At 33.1% G+C, this 19,200-nt stretch overlaps 1 protein-coding gene across 11 annotated transcripts; it reads right to left on the bottom strand.

Moving 5' to 3' along the window:
* LOC109844281 (casein kinase 1-like protein 3) lies at positions 1–18,520 on the bottom strand. Of its 11 annotated transcripts, none has more exons than XM_020413268.1 (18): positions 18,225–18,520; positions 18,099–18,139; positions 17,558–17,627; positions 17,330–17,478; positions 16,498–16,593; positions 16,341–16,411; positions 13,629–13,690; positions 13,488–13,551; positions 11,458–11,542; positions 11,249–11,375; positions 9,960–10,042; positions 9,722–9,779; positions 8,157–8,272; positions 2,217–2,249; positions 2,043–2,117; positions 1,277–1,395; positions 856–1,004; positions 1–758 (listed from the first exon to the last, which is right to left on the bottom strand). In XM_020413268.1, exons 1-15 carry the CDS (start codon positions 18,298–18,300, stop codon positions 2,046–2,048), a joined length of 1,203 nt encoding a protein of 400 aa, XP_020268857.1. In that variant the 5' UTR covers positions 18,301–18,520; the 3' UTR covers positions 1–758; positions 856–1,004; positions 1,277–1,395; positions 2,043–2,045. The 11 variants fall into 11 exon arrangements, with proteins under 11 accessions (XP_020268857.1, XP_020268856.1, XP_020268852.1 ...); XM_020413267.1 differs by having other exon boundaries at positions 1,277–1,400; positions 18,225–18,519; XM_020413263.1 differs by having other exon boundaries at positions 2,043–2,249; positions 18,225–18,517.

The following is a 19,200-nucleotide window of genomic DNA, read 5'->3' as shown; positions in this document are numbered from 1 at the left end:
TTTGACAAAGAACTCATGCAGCTAAAAGCTCAAGACTGTTGAAGTAAACTCAGCATCTTTATACATAAATGAGGCCCTTAAGAAGCTAGCAGTTAAAACTGAATAAATACGATCCCAATTACATTCTTCAGATCAATATAGGCATATTTTCATCGAATTACAGCCATGCAGCTGATTTCGGTTCCTGCTAAAATAGCCTATGAGCATCTCAAACTGAAAATTTGATCAATGGAGTCAATGGACTCATCTAGAAAGGGTTTAAGGGCCTACTCCCTTCTCTCCGAAAGGGTTTAAAGGCCTAATCCTGATAATAAATAAATAAATAAATAAAGCAGCAACTACAAGATTGCTGAGCTATTTTTATGTGCTTCCTGTTTGCTTTTCTAGCCATAATAATAATAATAATAATAATAATACTTCAATACCCTGACTACTAAACCTCCCAGGCTTCCATCTACCGTTTCTATTATTTTATCTCTTTGATGATCACAAAATTCCAAGAACAGTGAATGGTTAATGGATCCTGAAAACTTGGTATTGTAACGTTGAATGGTAAAACCAAAAGAGGGAGGAAACTTTAGGAAAGACGTTCAATCTGACGCATGACAGCTCAACAATCAATGTAAAAAACCTGTCGCTCTTCAACATTGAAAAAAATGAGCCCTTCTCTCCATGTGAAGCTACTTGGTACACAAACGGTGTTCTGTGCTTTGAAACTGGAATCTCCATAAGCATCGCCTCTTCACAGCTTTCTCATTCTGGTGAGGAGAAAATTTGTATAAGAGACAAATGCTATGACTTGATTAAAAGCAACAAATCACATAAAGTACGCTTTAATGCTACTTATCAACTTACGTGCAACAACATACAGTATCCAATGAAAATCCACACATAAGCACAGAGCAGCATGGCACCTCAAACTCTAGTTTAATGTTATCTATCAAAGGCTGAAACTCTCAGGTGCCTACTGGTAATTTAATTCAGATGGCTATCTGGGACCTGGACTAAAGAATACAGAGAGAATAAATACAAAAGGGACTGCATTCTCTAAATAAAACAAGCTCACAGAGCAAAAAGTTTTAAGAAACCCAAAAGGCAAGCAGGACAAAGCCTTATTATCTATAAACAGAAAACTAAACAGAATAGTCACATATCACCATGTTATACAAGACCATAAAATGCTAGATCAGCAAGAGTTACTTGATGTAGTAATCAAAAACAGCAATCATGCATTTCCAGAGGGCAGTATTCAACACGATCGGTTCTCTGTAGTCACCTTTAATAGAGGCAAACTATGCATCCTTTTTCCAGAAATAGCTTAAGCAACAATGCGGGCAAACATCTCACCACGAGTGCTGGAATACATTCTTCTAGTATCAGTCAGCTCCCTCAGCCCTACCCTAACAATAAGCAAGACAGGCACTCAACCAAAGCAAATCACATAAAAAAATGTCTACAAGAAATAATATAAAATACACCAGGTACGTGAATTGTATGTTTCACATACTCCAAAGACGTTGGAGAAACAATATATACACGCCTGTGAGTGTAAACACTGACCAACCATGATCCCATCTCCTAACGTATAGCATGTCCATTGATGTGCAACAAAAACAAACCCAAGACTACGCAGTATATCCGCATAATGAATGCCCACAATTCTAGGGTTTCTAAAATTTTTCCTTTTCGTTAGATTCTACTTTCCCAAAAAAAAGCCACTTTATTTTGGTTTCACAATATGATGTCAGGAATGATATTCTGTTGCGTGTATTCATCAAAACAAAAAAGGTAATAAATAAAGCAACAAATAACCTAAAATTGCCTAAAATAATATATGCGGAAACAGTAATCAGTTAACAGAAAATTGCATCTTTGTCAGAATCCTTCGTACCACAACCATAAATGAACCATCTTACACTGACACATAAATCATAAAAGCTCAATAGGACATGCTAAGCTGTCCATGGCATGTATGTATTTTAATATTATTTAGACATCTTATTGCTAAAGAAATGAAAATAAAAATCAGTGTTTTAGCTTACCAATCATTTTGCAGATGCATTTCTCCTTAATATAGGAATCCAGGTACTTGAGGAACCAAAATTGCTTTGCAGAGCCTGACCAAGATGTGAAGGATCAGTAGATCCTGATGGTTTTGAGCCTATAATGTTTTTGGTTGGCGCATTGGAAAGAGCAAATGATGAAGATGCAGATACCTTGTTGACTTTGTCCACATTTATGCCTACTCTCTGAAGGAGGCAAAAAGTTGTGATTAGAAAAATACAAATGAAAGAGGAATTCACAAATGTAAAATTTCCAGAAAGTAAGTATATAAATTCAGAAATTGAGAGAAACATGATGATGGTTGTAGTTGTTTATCATGAGAAGGATGTTCTCCTCAGTCTTCACACTACATATCAAAAAAGAGGCAGAAGAAGCCTCGAAAGGATATATTATCTGGATGCACCAGAAATTGTTGATTTATTCAGAACAGTTTATATAACTTGGTTACACATATTCCTCATTAAACATCAATATTTGAAATATTAACAAAGGGAAAGTATATAGGTTTGGCAACTCGAGCACTTTTTTGGTGACAATCTTTCACACCAATGATAGCACTACAGGCGCAACAACAATGCCCACTTTTGCTCGCCTATAATATCTCAGATCTAATAATTCTTTAATCCAAAATTCTCTCCTTCACTCAACGTACGGAAGCTCACTCCTCATAAGTGAGGGTGTTAATGGATCGGATACAGCTTGGATATGAACTGTATCTGTATCCGCTTGCTAATCGTGGATAAAGATATGGATATGCACAGTAAGGAAAACTCGTATCCATATCCGTTCACACCAGATATGGGTCCACATGTAGATATATATGCAAATATGCATGTGGATCCAAAACGGGTATGAGAAAACCAAATAATATTGAAAAATATACAGTTTGTATGATACAAGAGAATTCATTAATATGTTTGTTATATCTGAAAAACTAAGATTATATCTTTTGATCATCAAAATAAGCCTCAAATCAATTAATCTAAGGATTTAAACAATTGCAATTGTATGATCAACATATATTCGGATAATGCGGATATGGATCCGGATATTTCACAACCATATCTGCAACAATATTCTATCGGTCATAGATTTTAATAACCATATCCTAATGGATATGAATACAAATATGTTTGAGGATACATATTTTTTAGCGCCCCTACTCATAAGCCAAGGCTTGACGGCCCAAGCTCTACATAGTAGCACAAAAGCGCACAAAAGCAAACATGTGAGATGGACCAAACAAATAAGGGGAAATATATTGTACAATAAAAAAAAGAAATAAAAGTCAGATCATGATCATTCTTCCAAAATATGTAAAACTTGCAGATAGTTTCATCATATTTGTATTGGGGTTGCTACAGAAGGTTAAAATTTTGGCAATTTTTTGTTAACTATTTTTGGCTGTTATGCTCCAATAAGTAAAACACTCCAACAAATGCTTTTAAGCAGTATATACTGGAAGAATGAACATGAACATCATAAGCTGTCAGGTTTCTTGAAATTAGAAGGATTTGAGCTGGGCCCCAATTCACCGGGCTTCTGTTGAAACGATCGAGTCTTGATGGCAGAGGGCTCGAACTTGAGCTCCCCTTTGGGTGTAAGGGTTGCCTGATTAAGATTTCCCATTACAAAAAAAAATATTACTAATCCTAATTCCTTTTAATTTAATCTTCAAAATTTTCATGCATCAGTTTCAGTCAGAAATTATTAAAGCTATAAAGTTTTTCCTCCTATATTGGGTGAACTTGATGTAAGCTGGTCTAACTTTGCTAGTTCAAAATATGACCGTTGATTCCTGAAACATATCTGTTTCGGCAACTCCTCTAAAACTTGGGAAAAACAGATTGAAGCTATAATGTTTTTTCCCATGTCAGGAGAACCTAACATAAGTTGTTATGAATTTGATAGTTCAAATGCTGATCATGAACTCCTGAAGCATATCTGTTCCAACAGCCCTTCTAAAACATTGGGAAAAACATACCTCAAAATCAAATATTAGTATGTTCTAAACTATGTTCCTAATGCAACAAAGTTGGCACATTGACTTTGTTTTACTATACATCTTGCATTTGAAAGAGAAATCATATCAAGTGACATCCAACCAGATGAAGTGTTTGATCAACATCATACCCATTTAAAAGGGATTTTTTTCATAGCAATCACCTTTAAAATAGGGTCATTCTGTAGGAACCACCTTTGATTGTCAATTTATATATATTGGTGCTTGGTAGTGAGGTGTCACATTGCCCTCCACTCATTGAAATTGGGGCCCATACTTACATGGGTTGAGGAGTTGTTGGGAATGACAATGAGTAGATGAGAATGTGACACCTAAGTACCAAGCACCAAATTTGTGCTTGGTACCAAGCATACCCATTTCTCTCTAGTTGAGATGCACGTGCAATGCACGTGGTTAAATATCATGATTTTTTAAATTAATAAAAATAGAATAAAATTAAAAAAAATAAAGTTTTTTGTGAAATTGATCAACTCATTAATCTCTCTCTCAACTGAAATATCGTCATTGTTTCTTTCAACCCAAATTGTGACCACGTAGTCTACTATAAATGCATAAATCTAGTACATCTCTGTTTATTAGTATCTTGAAGTATTCAAAAAATAGGTGATCATGCAATTCGTAAAGGATTTTTTATATGAATTTATTTGCAATATATTCATTAAACTTTTAGTAGTGGTTTGACTCATTCACATTAACTTTAAGTTATGATTTCACTCATATTTACATTATCTAATATTCTCATTCAATTTTATAGTTCATTCTTTGTATCATAGAAGTAAAACTGAAAGTATGAAAAATTATTTTCTTGCGAAATTAAAACAGGGAGATTATGATATATTTCGCCATGTGCTCTAAATATAAATTTTTTTCCTTTGATGTAAGGTCCCTATCAAATCATACTCTAAACGATGTGAATGAAAGATACTATTATAACTCACTTGTCTAGGACAATTGTATTGTATATAGGACGTATAACTCATCTGGAATATCTACATCTGCTAAGTAGATTTTGATGTTATGAGAGCAATATGTTAGAGGCTCGTATTCAAACTTTTTGACTCTATAAAAGGCACAAGAATTTAGAATGCATAGCTAATTTATCGTAAAGAACATATTGGTTCATGAATAATTTTCCCTAATAACGATATTATTATAACGATATTACTATTTAATATTAAATCAATTTTATTTTATAAGATTATATGACCCTTTTTAATAAATTATAAAGTATATATATGGAAACATTAATGCTTATAGCCAATAGTTGGACTCCACAAAATAGGTTAAGTTTATATTGTAGTTTGCTATTTGTAATACTATAGCCATTATTCACGTTTTTCTGATGTAAGTTCTCTTTTGCTAATCACTCAATTGGCCATATTTAGTTTTTATAATATCAGAGGTTAGAATATTCTCTTATGTTTAAAAAATGTTGACAATTTTTTTAAAAAATATATAAACATAGTAGCAATAGTATATACTTCAGTTCAACTCAAACATTGGCTTGAAGTCATTTAAGACGAGGCTCTTTCTACGTTAGAATGATGATGCAATGATTACACAATCCAAAAGTCAAAAAAAAAATTCTACAAATGAAACATAATTTAATATATCAAATTAACAACTAATTTATAAAATATATATGGGCGGTGCAAATAGTTATATAAAGTAAGGTGTATATCTTCATGAAAATTTCATAGTGAGTGACCAACGACAATCATCCTAATTTAAGAATAAATAATTATTATTTTAGTTACTAATTTAATACGCGTAACTATGAAATAAATCTCAAGCAAAAAATAAGAATTAAAATTGTATTAAATTTAAAAGTAATACTTTAAATTATTAAGCGTCAAATATTAGTTTATGTGAGAAAGTAAAACAATCTATGGTCTATATGCCTACATAATTAATCAATCAAACGTATTATAATTATGATGATTATAGTCAAAATTATATGGTTGATTCACATTAAATATTATTTATAAAAAAAGTACATTAGAGTCAATCTTTTTAACCACTATATAGATTGTCTGAAAAAAATTTGCATATATAAATTACACTGCTTACGAACATCGATGTGTTGTACACTCTATGGCCTAATAATCTTAAGAACGACTTACTCGTCAATATCATCATTAATTGACGTATCTATACATTACACTGAAAACACAATGAAAATTTGGAAAACTATAAAAAAAACACCCTAAAAATTTTTAAAAATTGTAAAAAAACACCCTTAAATTTTGTAATTTACAAATACACAAAACTACTACATTAAAATTTATAAAACATTATTGAAAAATTTTAAACTTTAGAGGGGTAATTTGTAATGTGCTAAACTTTAATGTTTTTTTTTGTAAATTTCAAATTTAATAGATTTTTAATCATTTATGTTCTTTTTAAAAAAGTTATGAAAAATATTGACCATGAAAGGTTTTTTCTAAACCTATACTTTTAAAGTATGATATTTTTTATAAAATTTTAATTTTCTAGGGGTTGTTAATAATTTTGTATATTCAATTTAGTGTTTATAGGTTAGAAATGCTCATGGTGTTTTTTATAAATTATGAATTTTTGGGCTGTTTGTAATTTTTTAAACTTATAGGCCTTTTCTACGAATTGTAAATTGTTTGTAGACCATTTATAATTTATATACTTTCAATTTACTAATGAGTTTGAAATTCTCGGGGTGTTATTTGTAAACTTTAAATTTTAAGGTTTTGTTTGTATTTTTTGAAATTTCAAGGGTGTTTATATAAATTATAAATTATGTATGAGATATTTGTAATTCCTATATTTTCAATGTACTATTAGGTTAGAAATTATCTGGATTTTTGTAAATTTTAAAATTTTGAGGATTTTATTTTGTAATTTGTAAAAAGTTCAGTGTTTATTGCAAATTTCGTAAATTTTCGGGGGTTGTTTGTGTTATTTGTAGGTTTTTAATATGTTTATAGGTTTGAAATTTTTAAGGTATTCTTTATAAATTTTGAATTTCTGCGAACTGAAATAAGTAAAGGATTTGAATTATAGAAACGTATTTTTTTTTATCTAATAACATGTTAAGTCTCATTATGAATATGATAAATCATTTAGTTACTAATTCAAAGAAGATGTGATAATTAGAATAGGATAACAATGTAATATTTAAAAAAAGTTAAGAATAACATTGACATAGAAAGATTTTTCCGAACTCGTACTTTTAAAAAAGGGAAAATGATATATATATATATATATATATAGTAAAATATATATATATATATATATATATATGAGAAATATAGGTATCCTTGGTACCAAGCACAAATTTTGTGCTTAGTAGTGATGTTCACATCCTCATCCACTCATTACCCATATGAATGTGGTCCCATATTTGAATGAGTGAAGGAGATGTGACACCTCACTACCAAGCACAACTTTTTTGCTGCTTAGTACCAAGCATACCCATATTCTCTCTCTTCTCTCTCTCTCTCTCTATATTTATAATATTACTATATATATATATATATGAGATTAATGGGTATCCTTATCATAGGAGAGGATTTTCTCCTTGACGCCTATGGGGCAGAATCCACACCATCATCATAAAGTAAGAGAGAGTGTGAGTTGGTAGAGAATTATGCATACTTTATGAGGATGGTGGGGATTGTGCTACATAGGTGACAAGGAGGAAAATCCCCTCCTATGACAAGGATACTCATTAATCTATATATATATATATATAAACCAAACCACCTTTAAAGTGTTTTTGGTTGCAATCAACCACTTGAACTCAATTCTAACTCAAGTCTTTTTTGACTTTGTTGTAATAATTAGTTGTCAAATACCAAGTATATTAGAGATAATCCTTAATTGAGGTTAGGTGAGGCCACTTAGAGGGGGGGAACTTAATTGAAAAGTGCGCACATGTGGTTGATTGCAACAAAAAACATTTTAAAGGTGGTTTATGTATATTTGACAATCAAAGGTTATTGCTCTTTTTTTTTGGTTGTAACGCAGCTTCTCAACTACATAAGTCAAGCATTTTGATTTTGCAACTGAACTGAAGGAACTCATTGTGTCTAACCTTTTCTTCAAGATACTGATTATCAAAATTCAAATGCCTATCAGCTGAATGTTTGAACTGCATCTGGTCTGGAGGACGCATAATGCTACTTGGTCCTATGTTTTCTTTCACCTCATCTGCCACATTGTTGAACAAAACAATCAGTCACCTATACACAAAAAAAAAATAGAGCAAGACAGGCAAGAATGTTACAAGTGGATGTATCACTTCAACTTAACTATGCACATGTTTGTTTCCCAATAAATGGCCTTCATAGTTAATATTTACGCTGGACATTATTTTTTAAGACTATAATACTATATTGACAGTGTTGTTATCAGATATATGTTTACGCACCTAGAATATTTTTGGCAGGTATGACCTATGGGAAAAGCGTCAGTCAACAGACTGATAAAAGCGTCAGTCAACAGACTATAATATTGGAGATATTGACAGTGACAAACTTTATGAGTCTGTATGCTTTTTTCTGAATTCATAACCAGTTACGTTATATGGTGGACCTGGACAACATCAGTGACAGCATATTCCCTTCTCATTTTACTCAGCTTCAAACTTCTCTATGCATTGTTATGTTGTAAACTATTTTGTAACTTCGTCCTCCAGTCGAGGCATAAACCACCACACAAACATACTACAATGAATCATATACTTCATGGCACTTGTAAATGCAAGTGCAAATAAAAAAATGCAATGAAAATTTTATATTTCTAAGGCAAATTTTGATTTGTGAAAGGGTACATGTTAAAATGGATGCAATTCACCATTAATTACTTACCATAAACTTTTCTTAGTCTAACACTCCGCTATATACACTGCGAACTGTTTTTCTTTGATTCACATTCATAAATATTAAAAGGTCCAAGTGGGAAGATCATATGTATTTGACATTATAACATAGAGGAAGTTGATTATAACTATGAAAACACAATGGTATAAGAACCGCATAAGTTCTGACCATTACAGAAGACACTAAAGGAGTGGTCTTCAATGCCCTTGGCCCTTGAAGTGGCACATGCCCAATTTGTAGTTAATTTGGCCTTTATTTCTCATAATCTCCACTTTTATCCAGATTTTTGCCCATTACCAACCAAGTTCACAGTCTAAATTTATTATCAACACATCAACTTGTGCTGCCTTGACATCAAGTGATTTAACCTTATTGCTAGGGTCCTATTTATCATTTCGAAATCCTAATTCAATGTAGAATTGTAAATCAAAGTGTTTTCTTCCTAAGGAGTATAATTCGCATAATTGCAAGCCCATATTTGGGATTTTAACCTATTTTCAAAGTCCTACTGCCTGATTGATATATCTAGAGTTATAATCATGAAGGTACTTACTGCTGCTATATTTACCTAGCATTACTCAAGGTGCAGTTACCTCCCTGTTTTAGATTACAAAAATTGAGTTAATTACAGGTCAATATACATGATTACTACATGGATTGAAATTTCTTGGTTAGAAGAAACTAAACTGGCATAATTGGGATGAAAATTACAGAACTGGTATCCACTACCAATTACATGAAATTAAAAGACCCTATTCCGATACTTAAATCTTATCACCTTGTTGCTTGTCAAGATTCAACGGTGTCACTCGATGTCTTATCCCACCTGGAGCTGGCTACCATGTGAGGCAATAATTCTCATCAGTTAAAAGGAACAATAATACACTAATATTCTCTAACTTTTGATTGCAGTGATGAACAATCGAGAACTTCGTCTTCCATACAAGAGGAAGGAAAGAAAATAAACAGAATAAAAAACAATCTCTTAGTGAGATCAATATGTACAGTATACTTACAGAAAGTCGAGTCTGAGGCTTAGAACTTCGGTTTTGCTGATATTTTAAGACAGTCCAGTCAAAAACATAGTCGAAGTCATATCCTGATATGACAAAACAGGAAACAGAAAATCAAATTCACCCACAACTTTAGGAAAGGTCTCCTTTAATATAGAACTCTGCAACCTCACAAAAACATGAGACTCACTGAATGTCAACCATAAGTTTTGACTTTTAAGTCTTTTGGAGGAACCAAAAATTCTGAGAATCAATGTTGAAATCTAGGTGTCTTGGTCTCAGTTGTCCTGTGTTGATACGGGTACCAAGAATTTTTAAAATTTTGAAAAAAAATTGGTCAGCAATATAAGTGCATAAGGTAATTATAAACTTTCTACTTATTTATTTCTTCTTTATTTTTCCTCAACTTATTACTTTCAGATCTTAAACTCAAATTTCCTAATATATTAATTATTATTACCAGTCAACCACTACCAGTTGTTACTTGTTATTAACCCATACCTATGGTATCAACAACTTTTCAGTGAATCAGATCAGCATGCTTAAAATTTTTGTAGTCAATGCTTCAAACCATATTGAGAATCCCTACAATCTCCACTGACCTTGGCCAAAATTGGCTTTCTGGCTACCCAGTTCACTCCATGCTCATGGCTTGCCAACTAACAGTCGTGAGTTTCCCAGATTTGGTAGATGCATAAGTAATATCAGAGCATATGAAATTTCACACATCAGCTTTAAGTGAGTCCAATTACGCCATTTTTCCTCTTTTCTCCATTAAAATAATCTCGGTAGATTTAGTTAGAATAGCTAATTGAAATACCATTTTACTTAAAAAGACCATTAAATTCCATCAAAGAAGCGTCAAAGACTCAAAGTGCCCCAACTTGCAACTGGCCCAAAACCTATGAAAATGGTTGAAATCAGGGCATTGGCTATACACATGCCGTGATAACTATGACAATTCGAAGGAGTACCTAACAATCGCACTGACATACTTCATGAATTGCTAGGAATTAAAAAATTTAGAGGGGAAAATATGCATTGTTTTTCTTATTGACATATACTTCTTCCCATATTTTTCTTATTCTTATATCTACAAGTTGGAGTTATCATAAGGAAATTCCATTGCAAGAATGACAGTCCAATAAAGTGTATATAAAATCTTTAAGAGTTAGGTACATTCTTGAGCATCAGCAAATACAGAAAACTAATCTAGGTTTATGAAGACTGGACCCGTCACCTACTAATAACATATCAAATGTATACTGGGCAGCAAATTGATTGAACACTACCTTGATGAGTAAACAACTCACGGAATAGGCGCTTCAAAAAGCCATAATCAGGCTGTTGATCAAATGTCAAAGAGTGGCAGTAGTGGAAGTAAGAGGCAAATTCCACCGGATGAGATTTGCATAGAACCTATTACAAGAATATGAACTAGTGGTTCAGGAATGTTTATGCTGTCTAGCCAAGGACAGTCCTGGAAGCTGACAACACATACCTCAATCGGAGTTGACAGCTTCTTTTCACGTATCTTATCATATTTCTGCTTTTTTGTGGCCGCTTTTACACCCTGCCATGGAAGACTTCACATAGTAAAATCAGTAACTGAAGCTCAATTCATGAGCAGAGATTTTAACAGTAAGAAGCATGAAATTTTAGACAACTCTCAAAAAACAACCAAAATATAACAGAAAATGCACAAAAAACATAAGACAACGTGCATCACATTAATGTACTGAATTCTCACAAATATAACAAGTCTAACTTTGCCAAAAGCATAAAACATAATCTGTTCTCTCCTATGTTGCATGGAAACGGGTATCGGTACAGGACATGGCATATTCGTAAAAGGTAGGGTATGGGGATACAGCTATAGAAGTATTTTTTTATACATATATATTAATATTGAATTAATAATTTACATGATTTCAGAATTGTTGTTCATTCATGTGTCATGAGAATTAAAATCCTATAATATTTTTATGTTTCTTTTATTATGTGGATTATAAATTAAAAAACCGCTTAGTTTTCAGCTAGAAGCCCAAATGACTTTTTAAAATCATAGTTCAGATTCTAAACTGTGTACAACGAGTTTCAGGAAGTGCATGTGAATTGTAGGATATACGTTCAATAAGTGTATGGCAAGTGTTTTAAATTAAAATGTATCGTATAATTGAGTACATACCCAAGAAAATGTATGCATATATGCTAGGAGTGTTGTGAGTACAGGTACGTGTCGGATACAGGTACAGCGCAACGCGTACAGCTCAGATAGAAGTATCCAGGTTACATAAGCTCCCTTCCTCCCTCCCCCTCCCTCTCTGTGTGGAAAGTCTACCTTTTGACCTTGAGAAGGTAACAAATCCTCGGATGTCTATTCAACATCAACACCAGATTCACAATAGCATGAAGAAGCATATGCTTATATACACTATATAATGTGTTGTTCCTTTTCAGTTTTAGTTTAAAACCTGCCTCATCAACTGCATCTTAATACCTATCAATTATGTGAGTTTATTTAGTAAGAACTTTAACAAATCTTGCTAAGCTATATGTTGAAAAACCTCAGTTAGTTGGAAAAATCTCAATTAGTTGGTACAACTAATAGCTGAATATGCAACAACTAAACGAGCAAAATCTAGTAAAAAAGGTAAATTTGATAAAGCAATAAATAATATCCAAAGGTAATCTGACTGAAACAAAAATCAATATACAGAATCATTTCGCATGATCCATCCATTGTACTCCCAAAGAATCTAAACTTGCATGCATTATGAGTTCGATTCAAACACCTAATGCAAAATTTAGCTATATTCCCTTCAGACAAAATTAACTTTATCAGTGTTTCAAATATCGCATATCAGGGATATATAGGATTGAACTTTCCATTTTGGATGGCAGATATCGGGGATGTATCAGAGATAGTTAATAAATATTGGGATGTCGGACAATGTCTATTTACATATCGCAGATGTTAATACTTGGTGCACCAAAAAATGGATCTATGGAGAAAGATGATATATTTTGCAAAACGTTTGCCAAAAATTTTGGTCTAATTTTGATCTCTTTCTTCTTCACAGTTATTTACATAAGCATATATTTAACTATGAATCCAAACCAATCTTTCGAAACAAATAAAATCCCAATCGACATTACAATATTCCAACCAATTTTTTGAGGACGTTAAGTCACCTGGAATACTGGGAAATTCATGATATATTGCTCAAAACTGCCACAAAGCGGTATATCGAAGCCATATCGTTCTGCAGCAGGCCTTACAAAAGGATAATCTGCTAATATATCGGATATGTAGGGGATGTTTAAAACAATGAACTTTATAGCGCAACTAAGCCTTATTTGAAACATTCAGATTCTCAAACTATGTCCATTTGTATATGAAATCCTACCAAGCTAATAAAAAGAATTATTACTAAAAGTAATCCGTGTAAGAAGGTAAAGACTAAAGCAAATAATCAATCTTGAAGGCAAAGATGAGCGATCAAATTATTCCCAGAAATAGAGACATACCTTCCTTTTAGAAAGTACAAGAGAACATAGCCAAGTGACTCCAAATCATCCCGACGGCTTTGCTCTAATAACAAATTTCAGAAAACATTAGAATGTTTGGCCCAAACAAAAACCAAAAGTGGTGTGCCTGTTGTTGCTTACCAATGCCAAGATGAGTGTTGCAGCTTGCATAGCGAGCAGTGCCAGTTAAATTTTTATTCTCTCTGAATCAGAAAGGTGTGTAATCAGTTAATAGAAGGTGCAAATTCAGAGATAGAACTTTCAATCAAAAAATATGGGTAGAGTGTTGAAAGGGGGAGTCACCGATGAAATGATAATTAATGAATCACTGGAAAAGAAAACAGAAAAGAAGCTTTGCTATATAAACAAAACACAAAATACCAATGCCAGTTAAATCAAAGTTTTCGTAGCTAGTGTACAACATAATCACCAATTCACTTGTGCAGGCACGTGATTATCACAGAGGAATTAATGCAAAAGTAGCATCCCAAATACATTTGATATGATATAACTGACCACATAATAGAACCTGATAAAGCTCAGACAATCGAGCTCAATAGTTTTGTGCCCTCAAACTAACCAAGAAATAGCTTGTGGCCTCATGCTGTTAAGTCCCACACCATGACAACTAGGGCCCTCAAAGAATATCTTTTTATTAGATCAAATCAACCATTTAAACTGAACCAGGAGCTTCAAAAAGAGGGTGAGCCTTTAAGTAAAAGGCTTCTTCAATGCCCAAGAATCTAAATTCAAAAGAATTGTAGATCATGAGACATAACGAATTGGATTTAGAACACCAAATTAATTTAAGCATGGAGTCTCAGTCCATGTACTCCTCAGAATGGGATTGCTCCTTGTAAAATCCCTTTTTCAGCAATAGAAAACTAAAATTCCCTTGAAGCTGACATTCAAATTTGTATTCATCACAATTTTTATACAGCAATGGGCAAAGCTTCTATAACATCTCCCCCTCATTGTCATCATTGGCCTTCCCAACTCCCCACCTTTACTGCTTTTAGCAAATCATCTTTCGGCAAATGAAATGAGGCAACCAATTGCTTCTAGCACGTTCTTCATTTTTCACCCTTGTACATTTCAAAACTTGAGGTTTCAGAACTTGAGGCCAAACTTACTCCAGTCAGGATAGATGTGATGTGTATCATGTCCTCGAGTTCACAATAAGAGAATTGCTAAGGATGAAAAGATAAAAACAACACAATTTATGCCTCATTTTGTGGAAAAGATTCCTAGTCTAGTTGTGATTCAAGCATCCTAATATAGTTAAGCTTGGAATATACATTTGTTTCGCATCAATTGGGTTTTTCATTGGGCAACTTGGTTCGTTTCCGATACTAGTTCAGTTGGTATTATATTTGTTTTATTTGGATAAGTGGACATGAAGCCCTTGGACCTATCTTCATTTTTCCTTGGCCAAATACCAATTCAACTCCAACCATCAGTTTACACTATCAAATTCCCATAATAATCTTCTCATTCCACCCAATCTAGGTGCCTCTATTTTGCCAACAAAAGAGAGTTTTATTAAAGATATATGATTTTGCAATGGAGAAAATCTTTTCTCGTTAATGGAAATTGTTATGATACTTGTAATCAAACAGATTCAAGGAATTTCTCCTCTCTTTTGTTCCTTAGACATTGCAAGTGTATAGTCATCCAAAAGCTAGAGAAAAAATAATTAATAAATCATCACTAACAGAATCCCAACTTGTTATTAGATCATGTAGTGTTTATTTATGAGCAGGAGTCTTATGTATTTGAGAAGTCAGCAACTGTTGATGCTGTAATGTTTTCAGCTCATGTCCATAATGATTCAATGAATATGTGCCAGCCAAGCATGTCTCGTATCCTGATTTAGTTCCAGTCACATCCATGCCGAAGATTGAAGAATCATAACATGATTCATGAGATTATTCATATTTAATTTTGTACTCAAGTTTCATGTTTCATCATCCCAGCTTTTTTTTAAAACTTTTTTTGCATTATAGATCATCATTGTGAATTCTCAGTCCCTCATTCTTTTGCATTTCAAAAGTTGAGATCAAATTTTCTCGATCAGGGAAGATTTAATGTGGAACAACCTTATCCTTAAACTTTATATGAAACTGAAGGAGTTAAAGAGTAAACAAATCAATCTAAAACCAGAAGAAATCCTAGTACAGCTAAGATTAGAAATCCATGTCTAGTTAATAGTAGAACAAATCTTCATTATTTTTTTTAGATATGTTTTATTTAGACTTTTTTTATGTCAATGTAGTTAGAATTAGGAGTTTTGATTCTTCTTTTGGTATATATTATGACTTATAAATATAAATTATCAAACTTTTATAAGTTAATTAGCTGCAGTTTACTTGATTATGGTTATGCATGTGTTAGTGCTTGTCTCTAGTGTGAAATCTAAACTCCAACCATACAGCGTGGTCTTATCCAGCTGAAACTAAAAGGGAGTAAAGACTCTTACACCTCTGCTTTCTTTACCTGCCAAACAATAAAACCTTAGCCACCACTTTCAACTATCAAAACCTAACTTCACCAAGTTTCGGGTGCCACTACATAGCCACAACAGTTATTAAATAGGTTGTCCTTTTGGATTACATAAAATCAGGTTCTCTTATAGTTGCAACCTTCAAGAGAAAAGAAACTTGAACTTATTCAACCCACAGTCTTTTCAATAAAAAGTTAACTTCTGGGGAATCTCACAAAAAACAAATTTTATGTTGAAATAAAGAGTTTTTCATTTAGTACATATGCCCAATATATTATGTGAAAAAAAGGGGGAAACAAATATGATTGATTCAGCAGACAAAATTACATTACTCAAGAATAACTCAATACCTGTATGGTACGTGGCGATTGGTGGTGGAGTCTCGATATCTTTTTGCAAGCCCAAAATCAATCATGTAGACCTAGATAAAGATACCAAGGAATAAGATTGCCTTAAAGTTAGCATTATAAAAACTTACAAACTAAACAGACTCCACCAAGTAACTACCTGATTTGCTTTTCGACCGAGACCCATGAGGAAGTTATCAGGTTTGATGTCCCTATGCAAGAAACCTTTTGAATGCACGTATTCAATTCTTGAAATCTGGAGCCAATGGATAAGGCACTCAGTATTATCTATTTGAAGATCAGGATAGAAAAATATATCCAAAATAAATGAATACCCGAATCAACAAGTGCCACTCTAAAGCAAAATCAATTTTATTTCTTAGTATCGGTTTCTCTCTGTATTAAAAGGAAATGTTAATACAAAAAAAATCTGTTATTATACATCAGCTTGTATACACACACACACACACACACACACACACACACACACACACATATACATATGTACATATATGTATACATATGTACATATATGTATACATATACACATATATGTATATATACATATATATACATACACATGTATATACATACATATACATACACCTACATATACATACATATATGTATACATACATATACATACTTATGTATACATATATTTTTCCTTAATTTACACACCTCTGGTCATGGTTTCATACCACAACAACAAGAAAAACTACAGGAACACAAGATGAAATCATTAGGCTCTGCCAGATTCCATGCAACTTGATCACGTTCAGCCCTCAACAAATAATTAGCTATACATGCATGCTTCACACTCATAAATTGCAGGTTTTTCGTGAGAATATAAAATCATGTGTATCCAAAAATATCTATTCCTAAGTATGAAATTGAATATTGAACCTAAAAAACCAGAATAGCACCTCAAAACTTTACATATTAGTCATTATAAGGGCTATACCACCATTTTAGATTCTAATTTTTATTACCATTTGATCCGCCAACATTATAACAGCTTTCAAAGTGAACTTTCTTCCACAGTAGACAAAGAGATCTTCAAGACTTGGCCCAAGCAAGTCGAGAATAAGAACATTATCTTCCGCATCAACACCACACCATTTTATATTCGCAATACCGCCTGTTTGCGTGAGCTCAAATCAATCAGACCCATACAATACAAGCAGATTTATGACAATGTCAATTGCAAAATTACATACTTCCTCCATTCAGAATGTTGTAGAGCTTGGCCTCATAAAGTAACTGCGGGTGTTTTGTCTTGTTATTTTCCTGTGGATAGTGAGTATAGTTTAAGATAAGTTGAGTACAAATGACAAAGAAACTAGTTAAAGAAACTTAGATTCAAGGAATTCGAACTTATTGTACCTAAACCAACTGACTAATTATGAGGTCAAAAAATTGAATAGACAAAATTAAATTTGAAAGGTTTTTTTTTTTCAGAAGCTCCGCACAGACACAAACAAGAATTTTGTTTCCATTCATGCGAAAATTACTAGAAAAAATCATGCTCAGGTAAAGCATTTTTCTTAAGTTGCCATAAACTTGTAACTGTCTATTAAGTCCAAATTATAGCAAAAGAGACCTCATTTTAGTTCTGGGAGTCAAAAGTTACTTCAGCTGAAACAAAACCTGAGCTTAGGTATCATAATGAATTTTAACAGACAACTCAGTTAACCTAATTATTATCAAGAGAACAGATTCTACTAAATCTCAACCAAATAAGGATCGGCAAGAACTCACGACTTTGACTGCGACGATCTCGAAAGTTTCGATGTGAGTAGCTGCAGCAGATCAAGATTCATGAACATACAAAAAAAAACAGCGATCGCAATGAGAATTGAAGGGCTTGCGACAACTCAAGCTCACCTAAATAGATCTCACCGAAGGATCCACTGCCGATCTTGCGCCCTAACTTGTACTTCCCTCCAATGATCCGCTCCATCTTTAAAGAAAAATTGATTACTCAAAGGAGACCTAGGGCTTCAAATATTAGAGAGAGAGAAGGCTTCAATCGATGGCTTTGAGAGAGGAGGGAGAGGCAATTGCCCGGGGCGGGGTAAAAGACGGTGAACGAGGAAGGAAACGTGTTGCCTTTGGTAAGCAAAGACAAGCACGCGAGCGGCAGCCTGCGTAATTTCGGAGATTGCGAGAGAGGGCCCATCCAACTCTCAAATCGATCTCGACCGACTTATCCTTTCTCGATGTGACAAAATTTTAAAAAGAGTCATTTTTAATATTTATAAATAGTAAAATCAACCTAAATTTTATTTAATTAGCAAAAGGTACCTTCCTGGACCACATGTGCAAATTGATCGATTTTGTAAAATATATGGTTTGGAAAGAGATATGACTAGCAATCACGTGTAATTAGCAAATGCAACTAATCACAAGGGATTAGCAGTCCCTTATTACACCTTTTGAATAAACCATATATGAATTAGGGCACTTTGAAAGAGTCAATGCTCTATGGGGCCGTTTAGTAAATGAGAAAATAGTTTTATGAGTTTTAATGATGGGCATGCTGATCGCCACAAGTGAGAACGGGGCCAACGGGCGCACGAGTTCTGCAGATGGATATGGGTGGGCCTAATGCGGGAAATTTTACTAGTACTCCGCTGAGAATAAATGTACGGAGCTAGTAATTCTGTGTAATTAGCAAATTTTAGTCACCACGCGAGATAAGAATCACGTGCTTTTCAAAGTTAAGATTTTGCAATACGGATAAATTTTTATCCAGTTTTGCTGACATTGCCAAAAGTAGATCGATTTTACTAGTTAAGTATCTTTTATATCGATGTTGCTAGTTAAATTCTAAAAGTTGTCTATTTTTTAAAAAAATTCC

This window comes from Asparagus officinalis, chromosome 6 (assembly GCF_001876935.1).
Source record: "Asparagus officinalis chromosome 6, Aspof.V1, whole genome shotgun sequence".
NCBI lineage: Eukaryota > Viridiplantae > Streptophyta > Magnoliopsida > Asparagales > Asparagaceae > Asparagus > Asparagus officinalis.
Note: the sequence above shows the minus strand (reverse complement) of the source record. Positions and strands in the feature narration are given on the sequence as shown.

What these genes read in the sequence shown, in the direction of transcription:
- LOC109844281 (XM_020413263.1), bottom strand. Translation starts at nt 18,300, where the DNA reads ATGGAGCGGATCATTGGAGGGAAGTACAAGTTAGGGCGCAAGATCGGC. An exon ending in TCGGTCGAAAAGCAAATCAG is followed by an intron (nt 16,412 to 16,497) that starts GTAGTTACTTGG and finishes ATCTTTATCTAG; the next exon opens with GTCTACATGATTGATTTTGG. An exon ending in GAATCTTGACAAGCAACAAG is followed by an intron (nt 8,273 to 9,721) that starts GTGATAAGATTT and finishes ACAATGTGGCAG; the next exon opens with ATGAGGTGAAAGAAAACATA.